Below are 19102 nucleotides of genomic sequence, written 5' to 3'. Positions count from 1 at the left end.
GGTGATGTCAGAGACCTTTACTGATAGGTCCATACCTGATAAGGTAGCCAAGCCCCCTCTCAGGGCTAGTTAGGGTCTCTCCTGTGGGTTCTCTTCAGATTCTACTTGCAAGTTTCCAGCAGGAATCCTCTGCAACTACTTCATCATCCTCTGACCTCGGATCGACCGCAGCATGCTCCAGGAACCGCTGCAACAGCAACAAAGTATGCAGAAGGGCTACTTTTCCTCTGCAACTTCAGCTGCAGCCAGCAACTGCAATAGTTTCCACGGTGTGCACGCTCTGAGGACTCCCTGTTTTCACCCTGCACCAAAACGACCAAAGAAATCTCCCGTGGGGTGATGGAGTCACTGCCCTGCTCATACAGGCACCTTCTAAGTCGACGACCGGTTCTCTTGGACTCCTCTCCTGGCGACAAGCGTGCTCCTTTGAACACAGGTGGTGGACCCCATCGACACAGACTATCCTGAGGTCCTGCTGACACAATTTGGAGAATGTAAGACCTTGCCTTCCCTAAGTACGACAGTACCCCTGTGCACTGTGTCTTCTTCACCTCCTGAGGCCTCTGTGCACTATTTGCAACATTTCTTCGTGCACAGCCTGGCCCAGGTCCCCAGCACTCTATCCTGTGATGCTCAACTCGCTGAGTTGACCTCCGGCGGCCTGGGACCCTCCTTTGTAGTGCTGCACCAACCGCATTTTGCACCTCCTTTGTCCCGTGTCCTGGGACTCCCGTGGGTGCTGTCTGATCTTCTGTGGTCTCTCTGTAGTGCTGAGAGGCCCCTCTTCCTCCTCACACAGAGTTGAGGCCCCCAGGTCCCTCCTGGGTCCAGACAGCGCCACTTTGACACAAAATACAACTTTGCCGGAATGAAGGCTTATTGGATGAATCCAGCGTCAAAACTCACCTGCATCCAACATCTCTCCGTGGGACATCCATTGCATCACACTGGAACCCGCAGCCATCTTCCTTTGGTGCATTTCTGAAGTCTTCGTCCAACCAGGGACTCTTCTTTTGCACCCTCTTCTGGGTTGGCAGGGGCTCCTTTCCTTCCTGGAACTTCTTTCGACTTCTGGACTTGGTCCCTTTCCTTTGCAGGTCTTCAGGGCCAATAATCCAGCAGTTGTTCTTTACAGACTTGGTTGGCTGATGCAAAATCCCCAAAACAAAGTGTAGTGTATCCTAAGGAAACTTGCAGTACTTTACCCCTACTTTCCTGGGCTCTGGGGTGGGGTATTTTACTTACCTTTACTGTATTCTTCCTCACCCAGTGATTCTCTACACACTGCACTTGTCTGGGGGGAATTTGTGATTCGCATTCCCCTTTCTTAGTATATGGTTTCTGTTGCCCTTGGACCTATTTTCTCCCATTACATTCTATAGCATTTCCTATTGTTTGCACTATCCTATGTCTAATTACTTACCTTATTTTGGTGTCTAGTGTATATATTGTGTATAATACTTACTTCCAGAAGGAGTATTGCCTCTAAGATATTTTTGGTACTGTGTCACCCAAATAAACTACCCTTAATTTTGGTAACACTGAGTATTGTCTTTTATTGTGTATAAAGCACTGTGTAACTATAAGTGGTATTGCATGAGCTTTGCATGTCTCCTAGTTCAGCCTAGGTTGCTCTGCTATAGCCACCTCTATCAACCTAAGCTGCTAAAACACTACTACACTCTACTAATAAGGGATACCTGGACCTGGTATAAGGTGTAAGTACCCAAGGTACCCACTACAAACCAGGCCAGCCTCCTACAGGTCTTATTCATTTAGAGTGAGTCTCACTCACATGGTGTAAGTCTCATTCATACGGAGTGGACCTCATTCATATGGTGTGAGTCTCACTCATATGGAGTGAGTCTCAATCATATGGAGTGGGCCTCATTCATATGGACTGACACTCATATGGGGTGAGTCTCATTCATATGGAGTATGGAGTGGTTCTCATTAATATGGAGTTGGTCTCATTCATATGGAGTGGGTCTCATTCATATGGAGTATGGAGTGGTTCTCATTAATATGGAGTGGGTCTCATTCATATGGAGTGGGTCTCATTCATGTAGAGTATGGAGTGGTTCTCATTCATATGGAGTGTGTCTCATTCATATAGAGTGAGTCTCATTCACATGGTATGAGTCTCACTCATATGGAGTGAGTCTCAATCATATGGAGTGGGCCTCATTCACATGGTGTGAGTCTCACTCACGTGGTGTGAGTCTCATTCATATGGAGTGAGTCTCACTCACATGGTGTAAGTCTCATTCATACGGAGTGGGCCTCATTCATATGGAGTGAGTCACTCACATGGTGTGAGTCTCATTCATATGGAGTTAGTCTCAATCATATGAAGTGGGCCTCATTCATATGGACTGACACTCACTCATATGGAGAGTCTCATTCATATGGAGTATGGAGTGGTTCTCATTCATATGGAGTGGGTGTCACTCATATGGAGTGGGTCTCATTTATTTAGAGTATGGATTGGTTCTCATTCATATGGAGTGGGTCTCATTCATATAGAGTGAGTCTCACTCAAATGGTGTGAGTCTCACTCATAGGGATTGAGTCTCATTCATGTGGAGTGGGCCTCATTCACATGGACTGAGACTCGCTCATACGGGGTGTCTCCTCTCGCTGGCATGAATCCTACCTTCTAGGCGCTTTAGGGCCCCGGTCAGCACAGACCTGCAGGCAGACTCACTCGTCACCAGGCAGTGCAGGGGCCTGTGGTACCATTAACTGAAGCCACGTGTGGACTGACAGATTCCATCGTTCTTGACATACCTTTGTTTTTGCACAGATGTCTCCAGTGAGACATCCTGGGATAGATTCCTCTCTACTGAGCTGTGAAGCACCTTGAACCGGGTGAGATGTCTATTGGGTGCGCTCTCTCTCCCCCTATGCCCATCAGTCCATCACTCCCTCCCGCCCTCCATCCACCCATCCATCCGTTCATCCATCTACTCACCATGGCTGAGGGCATGGAGGACCCCTGGGAAGCTGGAGTTATGCAGTGTCACTCCACTGGTGGACTGTTCATTGGTCCCAGCTGAAGACGTCACACGCTCACTCGTGGATGACGTCACAGCGCTGGGGGGCTTGGAACTGGTGGAGGTGATGCTAAGAGATGTCCCACCGCCACTTGCGGGGATGATGCCACCCGTCTCTGTCACTGCGGACGGGGAGACTGCACTGGTCAGAGCTTGAGATGTCACGCCGTCGGTGGTGGATCTGGTATCAGAGAATGTCACAATTTTGGCAGTAGAGCTGCTCTCTGGTGATGTCACACTGTCTCTGGTAGAGCTGGTACCTGGTGATTTCACACTGCCACTAGGGGGGCTAGCATCAGGTGATGTCACACTACCACTGGTGAAACTGCTGTCTGGTGATGTCACACTGTCACTGGTGGAACTGCTGTCAAGTGATGTCACACTGTTACTGGTGGAGCTCGTGCCTTGTGATGTCACACTCTCACTGGTAGAGCTAGTTCCTTGTGATCTCACACTGTCACTGGTACAGCTGGTATTTAGTGACATCATACTTTCACTAGTAGGTCTGGCGCCTGGTGATGTCACACTCTCACTGCTGGAACTGGTGCCTGGTGGTGTCACACTCTCACTGGTAGAGCTAGTATCTGGTGATATCTCACTGTCACTAGCCGAGGTGGTGTTTGATAAGGGCAAACTGCCTCTGGTGGAGCTAACGTCAGGTGATGTCACACTGCCACTGGTGGAGCTGGCATCAGGTGATGTCACACTGGCACTGGTGGAACTAGCTTCAGGTGATGTCCTACTTTCACTGGTGGAGCTAACGTCAGGTGATGTCACACTGGCACGGGTGGAGCTAACATCAAGTGATGTCACACTAGCACTGGTGGAGCTAGCGTCAGGTGATGTCACATTGTCGGAGATAGTGTCAGGTGATGTCACACTGGCAGAGGTAACGTCAGGTGATGTCACACTGGCACTGGTGGAGCTAACGTCAGGTGATGTCACACCTGCACTGGTGGAGCTAGCATCAGGTGAAGTCACACTGTCACTGGTAGAGCTGGAGTCAGGTGATGTCACACTGGCAGAGGTAGTGTCAGATGATGTCACACTGCCGGAGGTAGCGTCAGGTAATGTCACACTGGCACTAGGGGAGCTAGCATCAGGTGTTGTCACACTGACACTGGTGTAGCTAGTGTCAGATGATGTCACACTGCCACTGGTGGAGCTAGAGCCAGGTGAAGTCACACTGGCACTAGGGGAGCTAGCATCAGGTAATGTCACACTGGCACTGGTGGAACTGCTGTCAAGGGATGTCACACTGTTACTGGTGAAGCTGGTGCCTGGGGATGTCACACTCCCACTGGTAGAGCTAGTTTCTGGTGATCTCACACTGTCACTGGTAGAGCTGGTATTTAGTAACATAATACTTTCACTAGTAGGTCTGGCGCCTGGTGATGTCACACTCTTACTGCCGGAACTGGTGCCTGGTGGTGTCACACTCTCACTGGTAGAGCTAGTATCTTGTGATATCTTACTGTCACTAGCCAAGGTGGTGTTTGATAAGGGCACACTACCTCTGGTGGAGCTAACGTCAGGTGATGTCACACTGCCACTGGTGGAGCGGGAATCAGGTGATGTCACACTGGTACTGGTGGAGCTAACGTCAGGTGATGTCACACTAGCACTAGTGGAGCTTGCGTCAGGTAATGTCCTAATTTCACTGGTGAAGCTAGCGTCAGGTGATGTCACATTGGCACTCACGGAGCTAGCGTCAGGGAATGTCCTACTTTCACTGGTGGAGCTAGAGTCAGGTGATGTCGCACCAACACTAGCGGAGCTAGTGTCAGGTGATGTCACACTGCCATTGGTGGAGCTAGTGTCAGGTGATATCACAATGGCACTGGTGAAGCTAGCCTCAGGTGATGTCACACTGCCATTGGTGGAGCTAGAGTCAGGTGATGTCACACTGCCACTGGTGGAGCTAACGTCAGGTGATGTCACACTGGCACTAGTGGAGCTAGCGTCAGGTAATGTCCTAATTTCACTGGTGGAGCTGGCATCAGGTGATGTCACACTGGCACTGGTGGAGCTAACGTCAGGTGATGTCACACTGGCAATAGTGGAGCTAGCATCAGGTGATGTCCTACTTTCACTGGTGAAGCTTGCATCAGGTGATGTCACACTGCCACTGGTGGAGCTAACGTCAGGTGATGTCACACTGGCACTGGTGGAGCTAGCATCAGGTGATGTTACACTGCCACTGGTGAAGCTAGCATCATGTGATGTCACATTGGCACTCACGGAGCTAGCGGCAGGGAATGTCCTACTTTCACTAGTGGAGCTAGCGTCAAGTGATGTCGCACCAACACTGGCAGAGCTAGCATCGGGTGATGTCACAATGCCATTGGTGGAGCTAGTGTCAGGTGATGTCACAATGACACTGGTGAAGCTAGCCTCAGGTGATGTCACACTGCCATTGGTGGAGCTAGAGTCAGGTGATGTCACACTGCCACTGGTGGAGCTACCGTCAGGTGATGTCACACTGGCACTGGTGGAACTAGCGTCTGGTGATGTCACACTGGCAGAGGTAGTGTCAGGTGATGTCCCACTGCTACTGGTGGAGCTAATGTCAGGTGATGTCACACTGGCACTCGCTGAGCTAGAGTCAGGTGAAGTCACATTGGCACTCGTAGAGCTAGCATCAGGTGGTGTCCTACTTTCACTGGTGGAGCTAGAGTGAGGTGATGTCACACTGGCAGTAGGGGAGCTAGCGTCAGGTGATGTCACACTGCCACTGGTGGAGCTAGACTCAGGTGATGTCACACTGGCACTGGAGGAGCTAGAGTCAGGTAATGTCATACTGGCACTGCGGGACCTAGCATCAGGTAGTGTCGCACTTTCACTAGTGGAACTGGTGCCTGGTGATGTCACACTTCCATTGGTGGAGCTAGTGCCTGGTGATGCGAAACTCTCACTCGTAGAGCTAGTGTCTGGTGATGTTGTGCTTTCACTGGTAGAACCGGTGCCTGGTGATGTCACACTTCCATTGGTGGAGCTAGTGTCTGATAATGTGACACTGTCAGTAGTGGAGCTAGCATCAGGTGATGTCTCACTGGCACTGATGAAGTTGACGTCAGGGGATGTCACACTGGCACTGGCAGAGCTGGAGACAGTGTCAGGTGATGTCATAGTGGAACTGGTGGAGCTAACATCTGGTGATGTCACACTGACACTGGTGGAGATAGCATCAGGTGATGCCGCAGTGGAACTGGTGGAGCTAACATCTGGTGATGTCACACTGACACTGGTGTAGCTGGCTTCAGGTGATGTCACACCTGCACTGGTGGAACTAACGTCAGGTGATGTCACACTGGCAGTGGCGGAGCTAACATCTGGTGATGTCACTCTGGCACTGGGAGAGCTAGCATCAGGTGACGTCACACTGGCACCTATGGAACTAATGCCAGATGATGTCACACTGGCACTGGTGGAGGTAGCGTCAGATGATGTCACAGTGGCACTGGCAGAGCTAGCATCAGGTGATGTCATACTGCCACTGGTAAAGCTAGCCTCAGGTGATGTCACACTGCTACTGGTGGAGCTAATGTCAGGTGATGCCTCACTGACACTGGTGGAGCTAACATCAGGTGATGTCACACTGGTACTAGTGGAGCTAACTTCAGGTGATGTCACACTGTCACTGGTGGAGCTAGCAGCATCAGGTGATGTCACACTGGCAATGGTGGAGCTAACGTCAGGTGATGTCACACTGGCACTGGTCGAGCTAGCGTCAGGTGATGTCACACTGCCACTGGTGGAGCTAGCGTCAGGTGATGTCACACTGCCACTGGTGGAGCTAGCGTCAGGTGATGTCGCACTGCCACTGGTGGAGCTAGCGTCAGGTGATGTCACACTGGCATTTGGTGAGCTAAAGTCAGGTAATTTCATACTGGCACTGGGGGATCTATCGTAGGGTGATGTTGCACTGTCACTGGTGGAGCTAGCATCAGGCGAAGTAATACTTGGACTGGTGGAACTAGCGACAGGTGATGTTGCGCTTATGCTGGTGGAGGTGGGATCAGGTGATGTCACACTGCCACTCGTGGAGCTAGCGTCAGGTGATGTCACACTGGCAGAGCTTGCATCAGGTGATGTCGCACTTATGCTGGTCGAGGTGGGATCAGGTGATGTCGCACTGCCACTGGAGGAGCTAGCGTCAGGTGATGTCGCACTGGCACTGTGGGAGTTAGAGTCAGGTGATGTCACACTGCCACTTGTGAAGTTAGCATCTGGTGATCTCACACTGTCACTGGTGGAGCTAGCGTCAGGTGATGTCACACTGTCACTGGTGAAGCTAACATCAGATGATGTCACACTGGCACTGATGGCGCTAGCACCAGGTGATGTTACACTGCCACTGATGAAGCTAGTGTCAGGAAATGTCCCATTAGCACTGGTGGAGCTAGCGTCAGGTGATGTCACACTGGCACTGGTGGAGCTGGCGTCATGTGATGTCACACCACTGACACTGGCAGAGGTAGCATCAGGTGATGTCGCACTGACACTGAGGGAGCTAGCATAAGGTGATGTCACACTGCCACTGGTAAAGCTAGCATCCGGTGATGTCACACGGGCACTGCCGGATCTAACGTCAGGGGATATCACACTGGCACTGGTGGAGCTAATGTCAGGTGATGTCACACTGGCACTGGTGGAGCTAGCATCAGGTGATGTCACACTTGCACTGCTGGAGCTAATGTCAGATGATGTCACACTGGCACTGTTGGAGCTAGCATCAGATGAAGTCACACTGGCACCGAGGAAGCTATTGTAGGGTGATGTCACACTGTCACTGGTGGAGCTAACGTCAGATGATGTCACACTAACACTGGTGGAGCTAGCATATGGTATTATCACACTGGCACTGATGGAGCTAATGTCAGACGATGTCACACTGGCAGTCGTGGAGCTAAAGTCAGGTGATGTCACACCGGCACTGGTGGAGGTAGAGTCAGGTGATGTCACACTGGTGGAGCTAATGTCAGGTGACCTCACACTGGCACTCGAGATAGAGTCAGGTGATGTCACACTGGCACTGGCGGAGCTAATGTCAGGTGATGTCACACTGGCACTGGTGGAGCGAGTGTCAGATGATGTCACACTGGCACTTGGCGATCTAACATCAGATGATTTCGCACTGTCACTGGTGGAGCTAGTGTCAGGTGATGTCACACTGTCACTGGGGAAGCTAGCATCAGGTGATGTCACACTGGCACTGTTGGAGCTATCGTCAGGTGATGTCACACTGCCACTGGTGGAGCTCATGTCAGATGATGTCACACTGGCAATGGTGGAGCTATATTCAGATGATGTCACACTGACACTGGTGGAGCTAGCGTCAGGTGATGTCGCACTGTCATTGGTGGAGCTAGCGTCAGGTGATCTTGCACTGGCACTGGTGGAGCCAATGTCAGATGATGTCACACTGGCACTGGTGGAGCTAGCGTCAGGTGATGTCACACTGCCACTGGTAGAGCTAGCATCAGGTGATGTTGCACTGGCACTGGTGGAGCTAATGTCAGGTGATTTCACACTGGCACTGGTGGAGCTAGCGTCAGGTGATGTCGCACTGTCACTGGTGGAGATAGCGTCAGGTGATGTCGCACTGGCACTGGTGGAGCTAATGTCAGGTGATGTTGCACTGTCACTGGTGGAGCTAGCGTTAGGTGATGTCACACTGGCACTGGTGGTGCTAATGCCAGGTGATGTCACACTGTCACTGGTGAAGCTAATGTCAGGCGATGTCACACTGGCACTGGTGGAGCTAGCGTCAGGTGATGTCACATTGGCACTGGTGGAGCTAATGTCAGATGATGTCACACTGGCACTGGTGAAGCTAACGTCAGGTGATGTCACACTGGCACTAGTGGAGCTAGTGTCAGGTGATGTCGCACTGGCACTGGTGGAGCTAGCGTTAGGTGATGTCACACTGACACTGGTGGAGCTAGCATCAGGTGATGTCGCACTGGCACTGGTGGAGCTAATGTGAGGTGATGTTGCACTGTCACTGGTGGACCTAGAGTCAGGTGATGTCGCACTGGCACTGGTGGAGCTAATGTCAGGTGATGTTGCACTGTCACTGGTGGAGCTAATGTCAGGCGATGTCACACTGGCACTGGTGGAGCTGGCGTCATGTGATGTCACATTGGCACTGGTGGAGCTAATGTCAGATGATGTCACACTGGCACTGGTGAAGCTAACGTCAGGTGATGTCACACTGGCACTAGTGGAGCTAATGTCAGGTGATGTTGCACTGTCACTGGTGGAGCTAGCGTTAGGTGATGTCACACTGGCACTGGTGGCGCGAATGCCAGGTGATGTCACACTGGCAGAAGGAGTGTCAGATGATGTCACACTGGAGGAGCTAGCGGTAGGTAATGTCACACTGGCACCGGTGGAGCTATTGTCAGGTGATGTCACACTGGCACTGGTGGAGCTAGTGTCATGTGATGTCACACTGGCAACAGTGGAGCTAGCGTCAGGTGATGTCACACTTGCACTGGTGGAGCCAATGTCAGATGATGTCACACTGCCACTGGTGGAGATAGCCTGAGGTGATGTAACACTGGTGGACCTAGCGTCTAGTGATGTCAAACTGCCACTGGTGGAGCTAGCGTCTGGTGATGTCACACTGGCACTGAGGGATCTATCTTCGGGTGATGTCACACTGGCAATGGTGGAGCTAGCGTCAGGTGATGTCACACTGGCTCTGGTGGACCTGGCGTCAGGTGATGCCACACTAGCACTGGTGGAGCTAGCGTCAAATGACGTCACACTGGCACTGGTAGAGCTAGCATCAGTTGATGTCACACTGGCACTTGTGGAGCTAATGTCAGGTGATGTCACACTGGCACTGGTGGAGCTAACGTCAGGTGATGTCACACTGGCACTGGTGGAGCTGGCGTCATGTGATGTCACACCACTGACACTGGCAGAGGTAGCATCAGGTGATGTCGCACTGACACTGGGGGAGCTAGCATAAGGTGATGTCACACTGCCACTGGTAAAGCTAGCATCGGGTGATGTCACACGGGCACTGCCGGATCTAACGTCAGGTGATATCACACTGGCACTGGTGGAGCTAATGTCAGGTGATGTCACACTGGCACTGGTGGAGCTAGCATCAGGTGATGTCACACTTGCACTGCTGGAGCTAATGTCAGATGATGTCACACTGGCACTGTTGGAGCTAGCATCAGATGAAGTCACACTGGCACTGAGGAAGCTATTGTAGGGTGATGTCACACTGTCACTGGTGGAGCTAACATCAGATGATGTCACACTAACACTGGTGGAGCTAGCATATGGTATTATCACACTGGCACTGATGGAGCTAATGTCAGACGATGTCACACTGGCAGTCGTGGAGCTAGCATCAGTTGATGTCACACTGGCACTTGTGGAGCTAATGTCAGGTAATGTCACACTGGCACTGGTGGAGCTAACGTCAGGTGATGTCACACTGGCACTGGTGGAGCTAATGTCAGATGATGTCACACTGGCACTGGTGAAGCTAGTGTCAGGTGATGTCACACTGGCAACGGTGGAGCTAGAGTCAGGTGATGTCACACTTGCACTGGTGGAGGTAACGTCAGATGATGTCACACTGGCACTGGTGGCGCTAACGTCAGGTAATGTCACACTGTCAACGGTGGAGCTAGCGTCAGGTGATGTCACACTGGCACTGGTGGAGCTAGCGTCAGGTGATGTCACACTGTCACCGGTGGAGCTACCGTCAGGTGATGTCACACTTGTACTGGTGGAGCTAATGTCAGATGATGTCACACTGGCAACGGTGGAGCTAGCATCAGGTGATGTCACACTTGCACTCGTGGAGCTAATGTCAGATGATGTCGCACTGGCACTGACGGAGCTATTGTAGGGTGATGTCAAACTGTCACCGGTGGAACTAGCGTCAGGTAATGTCACACTGGGACTTGTGGAGCTAATGTCAGATGATGTCACAATGGCACTGGTGGAGCTAATGTCAGATGATGTCACAATGGCACTGGCGGAGCTGATGACAGATGATGTCACACTGGCACTGGTGGAGCTAATGTCAGATGATGTTACAATGGCACTGCTGGCGCTGATGTCAGATGATGTCACACTGGCAGAGCTAATGTCAGATGATGTCACAATGGCACTGGTGGAGCTAATTTCAGATGATGTCACACTGGCACTGATGGAGCTAATGTCAGATGATGTCACAATGGCACTGCTGGAGCTAATGTCAGATGATGCCACACTGGCACTGGTGGAGGTAGCATCAAGTGATGTCACACTTGCACTTGTGGAGCTAATGTAAGGTGATAGCACACGGGCACTGGTGGAGCTAATGTCAGATGATGTCACACTGGCAACGGTGGAGCTAGCATCAGGTGATGTCACACTTGCACTCGTGGAGCTAATGTCAGATGATGTCGCACTGGCACTGACGGAGCTATTGTAGGGTGATGTCAAACTGTCACCGGTGGAACTAGCGTCAGGTAATGTCACACTGGCACTTGTGGAGCTAATGTCAGATGATGTCACAATGGCACTGGTGGAGCTAATGTCAGATGATGTCACAATGGCACTGGCGGAGCTGATGTCAGATGATGTCACACTGGCACTGGTGGAGCTAATGTCAGATGATGTTACAATGGCACTGCTGGCGCTGATGTCAGATGATGTCACACTGGCAGAGCTAATGTCAGATGATGTCACAATGGCACTGGTGGAGCTAATTTCAGATGATGTCACACTGGCACTGATGGAGCTAATGTCAGATGATGTCACAATGGCACTGCTGGAGCTAATGTCAGATGATGCCACACTGGCACTGGTGGAGGTAGCATCAGGTGATGTCACACTTGCACTTGTGGAGCTAATGTAAGGTGATAGCACACGGGCACTGGTGGAGCTAATGTCAGATGATGTCACAATGGCACTGCTGGAGCTAATGTCAGATGATGTCACACTGGCACTGGTGGAGCTAGCATCAGGTAATGTCACACTGGCACTTGTGGAGCTAATGTCAGGTGATGTCACACTGACACTGGTGGAGCTAGCGTCAGGTGATGTCACACTGGCACTGGTGGAACTAATGTCAGGTGATGTCACACTGGCACTGGTGGAGCTAGCGTCAGGTGATGTGACACTGGCACTTGTGGAGCTAATGTCAGATGATGTCACAATGGCACTGGTGGAGCTAATGTCAGATGATGTCACACTTGCACTGGTGGAGCTAATGTCAGGTGATGTCACAATGGCACTGCTGGAGCTAATGTCAGATGATGTCACACTGGCACTGGTGGAGCTAGCGTCAGGTGATGTCACACTGACACTGGAGGAGCTAGTTTCAGGTGATGTCACACTGGCGGAACTAATGTCAGGTGATGTCACACTGATACCGGTGGAGCTGGTTGCTGGTGATGTCACACTGCCACTAAAGTAGGTGGAATCACCTAATGTCACACTGTCACTTGAAGATGTCACACCGTTACTAGGGGGTGTGTTGGCTGTTGTCCCAGTGCTAAGTGAGGCTGCAGTAGTCCCTGCTGGAGATGTCACAGTTTCGCTGGTGGAGCTTTTATCAAGAGATGTTTTGGTTCTCAGTGGGATTTCCCTCGTTGTATTTGGAGATGTCACATGTTCAGTGGTTGAGCTGTCAGAGGATGTCACGCTTGTCGAGGCTGTGGAACAGAAAGAACAGAAGGATACTTTAGGCAGTTTTCGGTTTTGTTTTCGTCTACCCTTAAGGTACTCTAATGTCAAGATCCCAACCGAGGGATGTCTCTGCCGGTGAGATCTTACACCTTCAAAGATCCGACCAACCTATAGCAAGTGTGAAATGTCATCTCACATGGTGCATTCAGGCTAGGAGGCGTAATCTGTCACACCTACAGAGTAATATCTGACAGTGCCTTTTAATCTATACCCACGGTGAGGTGACATCTCCCACGCCACCAGGGACATGTCTGCCAGTGCCTATTAAACTAAACTCAGAATGACATGCCATCTTACACACTTCCAGAGATATGTCAGTGCCCACTGACTTACAGTCACCCCACCAGACATACGTCTGGTAGTGCCCGTTGACTTACAGAGACCCCACTAGGAACATGTCTCGCACTGCCCGTTGACTTACAGAAACCCCACTAGGGACATGTCTCGCAGTGCCAGTTAACTTACAGAGATCCTTCTAGGGATATGTCTTGCAGTGCCCGTTGACTTACAGGGACCCCTCTAGCGACATGTCTCGCACTGCCCGTTGACAGACAGAGACCCCTCTAGCGACATGTCTCGCAGTGTCAGTTGACTTATATAGACACCACTCGGGACATGCCTGGCAGTGCCTATTCAACTAATCTCAGCATGACATGCCAGCTCACAAACCTCCAGAGATATGACAGTGTCCGTTGACTTGCAGTCACCCTACCAGAGACATGTCTCGCAGTGCCTGTTGAAGTATACTGACCGCTCTAGGGATTTGCCTGGCAGTGCCTATTAAACTAAACTAGGTAGTGACCTGTGTCCAGTACACAGGTAAAATGTTTTTTCAGAAGTCCAGTGTAATTGGGTTTTGAGTTAGTAGGGGCACCTCTGCTCATGCAGGGGTGCCATCATACACAGGTAACTGCACCCTGCCCTCTGGGCTAGGAGGGCCTGCCATAGGGGTGACTTATAGTGACCTGGTGCAGTGACCTGCAGTGAAAGGGTGCATGCACCTATTCATGTGGGCTGCAATGCCAAGCTTGCAAACATATTTTGCATGGGCTCCTATAGGTGGCACAATACATGCCGCAGCCCATGGGAAACCCCTGGTGCCCCAATGCCCTGGGTACCTAAGTATGATCTACATTGGACTTATAGGGGGCATCATTATGCCAATTGAGGGTGTGCTAGGTCCTAAGCAACCACATTTAGAGGAAGAGAGCACAATCACTGGGTCCTGCTTAGCAGGATCCCAGTGAACACAGTCAAAACACACTGACATCAGGCAAAAAATGGGGGTAACTATGCCAAAAAGAGGGTACGTTTCTACATAACCCCCCCACCCAACAAATGAAAGACAAGAAGGCAACCTTGTCCAGATGTGTCTCCATTGTCTAAGTGGAAATATCTGGAGAGTCCATCTGCATTGGAGTGGTCACTCCCGGGTCTATGTTCCACTATATCGTCCATTCCCTGTAGGAATATGGACCACCTCAAAGGTTTGGGATTTTCATCTTTCATCTGTATAAACCATAGGAGGGTCTTGGCCACTGTAGGAGCTATAGTGGTCCTAAGGGGAATTGCATTTGGGTATGTGGTGGCATGGTCCACAACCACCAGTTGAGACCTGTTCCCAGAGGCAGTTGGAGATTCCAGGGGGGGCAAACATATCCACCCCAGCCCTCTCAAAGGGTACCCCAACCACTGGAAGTGGAATTAAGGGGGTTAAGGGGGTCTTTGTAGTGCTACCAGTCTTACCACTGGCTTGACAGGTGACACAAGAGCGAAAAAACTCCTTAGTGTCGTCTGACATATGGTGCCCGTGAAAGTGAGGGACAAGTCTGACTTTGCCCCAAATGGCCTGCAAGGGAAATGTCATGGCCTAAAGTCAAGAAGAACTCCCTAAACGTCTGAGGAATGACCAACCTCCTCATGGCACCAGGTTTGGAGCCCCATGCCTCAGAATAAAGGAGGCTGTTGTACAAACCCATTTGTCTGCTATCTTACCCAATTCTTGGGCAGTGGTCAGATCTGAGTTCACCAGGAATTGATGGAGTCTATCAGATGTGCAGTTATTAAGGATGTGCTCTCTCACAAGCAGATTGCATAAGCCCTGAATCATGCACACTGCTGCCATGTAACAAGCCTTCCAGGCACTTGACAGAGCAGTCCACAAATCCAACCCAATCCTGGGAGGACTCCTTCCAAGGCTCCCTGAATTTGATTCTATATTCCTCTGTGGTTACGCCAAGACCAAAAAGGAGTGCAATCTTGAGTGCTCGATAGTTATTTGCATCCTCTTCTATGACAGTGAGGTGTTTGCATCTGCCTTTGTCAGAAAAGAAAAGCCACAAGATGGCTGCCCACTGTCTTTGAGGGATGCTCTGAACTTTACAGGCCCTCTCCAAGGCAGTGAACCACTTGTGGATACCATCCCCAGCCTTGTAAGGTGGGACAATCTTACTTAGGATCCTGGAGTCATAGGAGCCCTCCCTAACCCTGGAGTCCCTAACCCTGGAGTCCCTAACCCTGGAGTCCCTAACCCTGGAGTCCCTAACGTTGTTGCTGCCAAGCTCTGTCTTTCCCTTTTTACTGCCAGGACCTCCCTATCCAGGGTAACTGTTGCTGCTGCAGCCTCGGTTTGGCCTCTTCTAATCTCAGTTTGCTGAGTTTCCCCTCTAGGGATTCTGCCCCAAGTCAGAGTGGTGGGTCCCATCAGATACTGATGAGACATGGGTGTGGACTGATGAGGAGGACCTGTCTCTCCTCTTGGAGACACTTTGCACCAACCCCGGGAGTAAAAGTGGACCTACATGCGTGTCCCCCTTCTCACTCCCATGAGTGCTAGCTGCAGGACTGGTGTGTTCCCCAGTTTCTTCATGACCCTCCCTTTGTAGGACTGGGGGGTCGGTCTCTACCTCCTGCTCCTCAGTGCTCTGACTATTAGCCGGAAGGAGTAATCCTAAGAGGAGAATCTTGTTGGAATTTCTCCCCGCCTTTAGCTTCCTGAAAGCACATATTTCCCCTAAATCCTGAAAGGTGAGGCTAGGCTCTCAAACCCAGAGTCTGAGGCTTGGGCTGTGTCTTCCACTAAGTACATTTCCCTAGAGTACTGTGTGTGCGCACCTCCCTACTCCAAGTAACTTGGCTTCCTAAGAGAGTTTAGAGAAGGGGCTATGTCAGACACCAACTTACCTCAGCTAGGAGTCTAGTAGTCCTACATACTAAGTGTAGTGTACCCTATGGACTAGTAGTGGGCTTTCCTGAGGAAAGTTACTGGTGAGGAATTTGCAAGTATCTTATCCCACTGCTACACCACCTATGTAGAAAGTTGACCTGGCGTGTGGTGGACAGCTAGGGTGTTTACACCTTATACCAGCTCCAGGCAACCCCTTATTAGTTAGTAACAAGGCCTAGGAACCCAGGGCTTTCTAGGAGTAGCTGTGGTGAGCAGCCGAGGCTTATCTATGAGGTGTGTAAAGCACTTGCAATACCACAAGTCACACAGTAACGTATACATGAAAGAGGAACCACACAGGGTTACAAACTTAAAGGCACTTTATTACAGTAGAATACTTATAGGCCATCTCCCCAACTAGAGGTACGTGCACACTATTTATATATATGTATGTGTGTGTGTGTGTGTATGTGTAGGAAAGTACCATCTTGCCTGGCATGTTACCCCCATTTTTACATGTATGTAAGTTTGTTTTTGCCTGTCTCACTGGGATCCTGCTAGCCAGGACCCCAGTGCTCATAGTTAGTGGCCTGAATGTGTGTACTTGTGTAGTGACTAACTGTGTCACTGAGGTTCAGCTAACCAGAGCCTCAGTGCTTATGCTCTCTCTACCTTTAAAATGGTCATTATAGGCTAGTGACCATTTTCACCAATTCTAATTGGCACACTGGACCCCCCTTATAATTCCCTAGTATATGGTACCTTGGTGCCCAGGGTATTGGGGTTCCAGGAGATCCGTAAGGGCTGCAGCATTTCTTTTGCCACCCATAGGGAGCTCTGACAATTCTTACACAGGCCTGCCACTGCAGCCTGAGTGAAATAACGTCCACGTTATTTCACAGCCATTTTACACTGCACTTAAGTAACTTATAAGTCACCTATATGTCTAACCTTCACTTAGTGAAGGTCAAGTGCAAAGTTACTAAGGGCCAGATGTAGCAAAATTTTGCGAGTCGCAAATGGCCCGAATCGCTATTTGCAAACCCGCAAAATCGGAAATGGGATGCAAAAACCCAATTTCCGAATCGCAAATAGCGACGCGAGCCAATACCGACTCGCAAAAGTTGCGACCCCATAGTGCGACCCGTAAATAGGAAGTCGCAATTTGCGAGTCGCAAACCATATGATATAGCCACTTGCAAATTGCTACTAGCCGCAAAAAGCCCATTTTGCACACCCAAATTACCACTAACTCAGAGCAGGTGGTCACCAGAACCAAAGTACAAAAGGAGACCCAGAAGGCACCTGGGTTACTCAAGATGGCGGAGATATATGTGATAGGAATGAGGAGAAGAGCCCATGCTGCACAGCGAGGAGGAGGAGGAGCGAGAGACAGGAGAGGATATACAGAACCAGGCTGACACTTTTCCAACAGAGGAGGAGATATATGAGAAATACAGACTCAGCAGTGCAGCTATACTAGATTTAATAGATCTACTCAATCCGCAGCTTCAACGCCAGACTGTGCGCAGCTGCGCCATCCCTACGCATGTGCAAGTGCTATGCTCACTGCACCTCTTGGCCTCGGGTAGCTATCAGGGGGTCATTGCTGTGGCAGGTGGGGTATCCCAAAGTTCACTCTCACAGTTCTTCAGAGCATTCCTAGATGCCATACTCATACACATGTCCAGATACATATACCTACCCAGGAATGAGGCAGAAATCAACAGCACCAAGTTGGAATTCTACAGAATTGCCAACTTCCCCCATGTCATAGGGCGTGTAGACGGGACACATATACAAATATGTCCTCCTGCAAATCTGGAATATCTGTTCCGCAACCGGAAGTGTACCCACTCACTGAACATCCAGGTGGTATGTGACGCCCATTATGTCATCACTGACATGGTAGCCAAATTTCCAGGGAGTATACACGACTCTTACATTTTCAGGCACAGTGGGATACACCAACGCATAGAACATGGGGAATTTGGAGACGGATATCTATTAGGTATTGCTGAAGACACCTAGAAGACATGCACACAGGTCAATGTGGAAACCAACCATGCCCTGCTAACATTGCTTATTTTTGCCAAACAGGTGACAGTGCAGATGCGCTACGACCATGGATACTTACCCCATACCTAACACCCAGCAATGAGAATTAGAGGCGATACAACAGTGCACATCGGCAGACCAGAAATGTCATAGAGAGGACCTTTGGACTGTTAAAGGCAAGATTCCGATGCCTCCACAGAAGTGGATGTGAGCTCCAGTATGCCCCAGAAACAGCATTCAAGATCGTTGGCGCATGCGCAATCCTACACAACATTGCCACCAGACGTGGGCTACATCTCACCCCAGAAGACCCAGATTTGGAGGATGACAAGCAAGAGCTACCACATCGCCGTCATGGGTATAGAAGCATTGCAAATCAAGGCAGACAGAGACGGGACCACATTGCAAACCAATACTTTGGAAGGTATTTGCTACCTGTCACCACACACACGAATGTCACACACAAAGAGCCCAGGTGTGAAGTGGAACAAACAAGAACTTTTATTAAGTGAATCAATTAACTATAGAACAGAACTGTTGGTCAGGGGCTGTAAATGTCTACCTGCTCTGAGGACACATTAACCTCATGCGCCTCAATTGTCCATGAGTGCGTAGCTCAACTCCTCCGCCTGGGACGCCCAGCATGGCTAGTCCTTGGAGTGTCTGCAGATCCCTGACGTGCACGGCCACTCCTCAATACCCTGGTGTCCGTGGCAGATGCACTACTGACGGTGGAGCCCTCCTCACTATCTTGGGGTGTGTCTGCCGTGCCCCTAGCCACCTGTCTTGCCTCCATCATGTCCACAGCGTGGCTTATCCGTCCAAGGCCACGAGCCACATCGCCTGCAAAGTGGCCCATGTCTACTTGTAGACTGACTGTCCGGCGTGACAGCCCTGTTGTGTTCACAGCCAGGCGGACGATTAGGCAGCCATGCGGTCCAAACGGTGGATGAGTTGGCGTTCACAGCGCCTTGCACTCTCTCTCTCTGTAACAAGTTCAGTCACTAGTTGCCTGATGGAGTGCAAGGTCACCCACATGACTGTTCAGGTTTTGGAAATCTGTGTGGACCTGTGCCAGCCCTGTTGTGAAATTTCTCTCCATTCGCTGCAT

General features: G+C 50.6%; 1 protein-coding gene across 1 annotated transcript in view; it reads right to left on the bottom strand.

The window, feature by feature from the left end:
• LOC138301447 (platelet binding protein GspB-like) overlaps positions 1–19102 on the bottom strand; it is a 65816-nt gene that overhangs the window by 31975 nt on the left and 14739 nt on the right. The window contains exon 2 of the mRNA XM_069241947.1: positions 2975–12733. Coding sequence (XP_069098048.1) covers positions 2975–12733 — 9759 coding nt within the window. The remainder of the gene's footprint in view (positions 1–2974; positions 12734–19102) is intronic.

Source organism: Pleurodeles waltl, chromosome 6, assembly GCF_031143425.1.
Source record: "Pleurodeles waltl isolate 20211129_DDA chromosome 6, aPleWal1.hap1.20221129, whole genome shotgun sequence".
NCBI classification, from domain to species: Eukaryota; Metazoa; Chordata; class Amphibia; order Caudata; family Salamandridae; genus Pleurodeles; species Pleurodeles waltl.
Note: the sequence above shows the minus strand (reverse complement) of the source record. Positions and strands in the feature narration are given on the sequence as shown.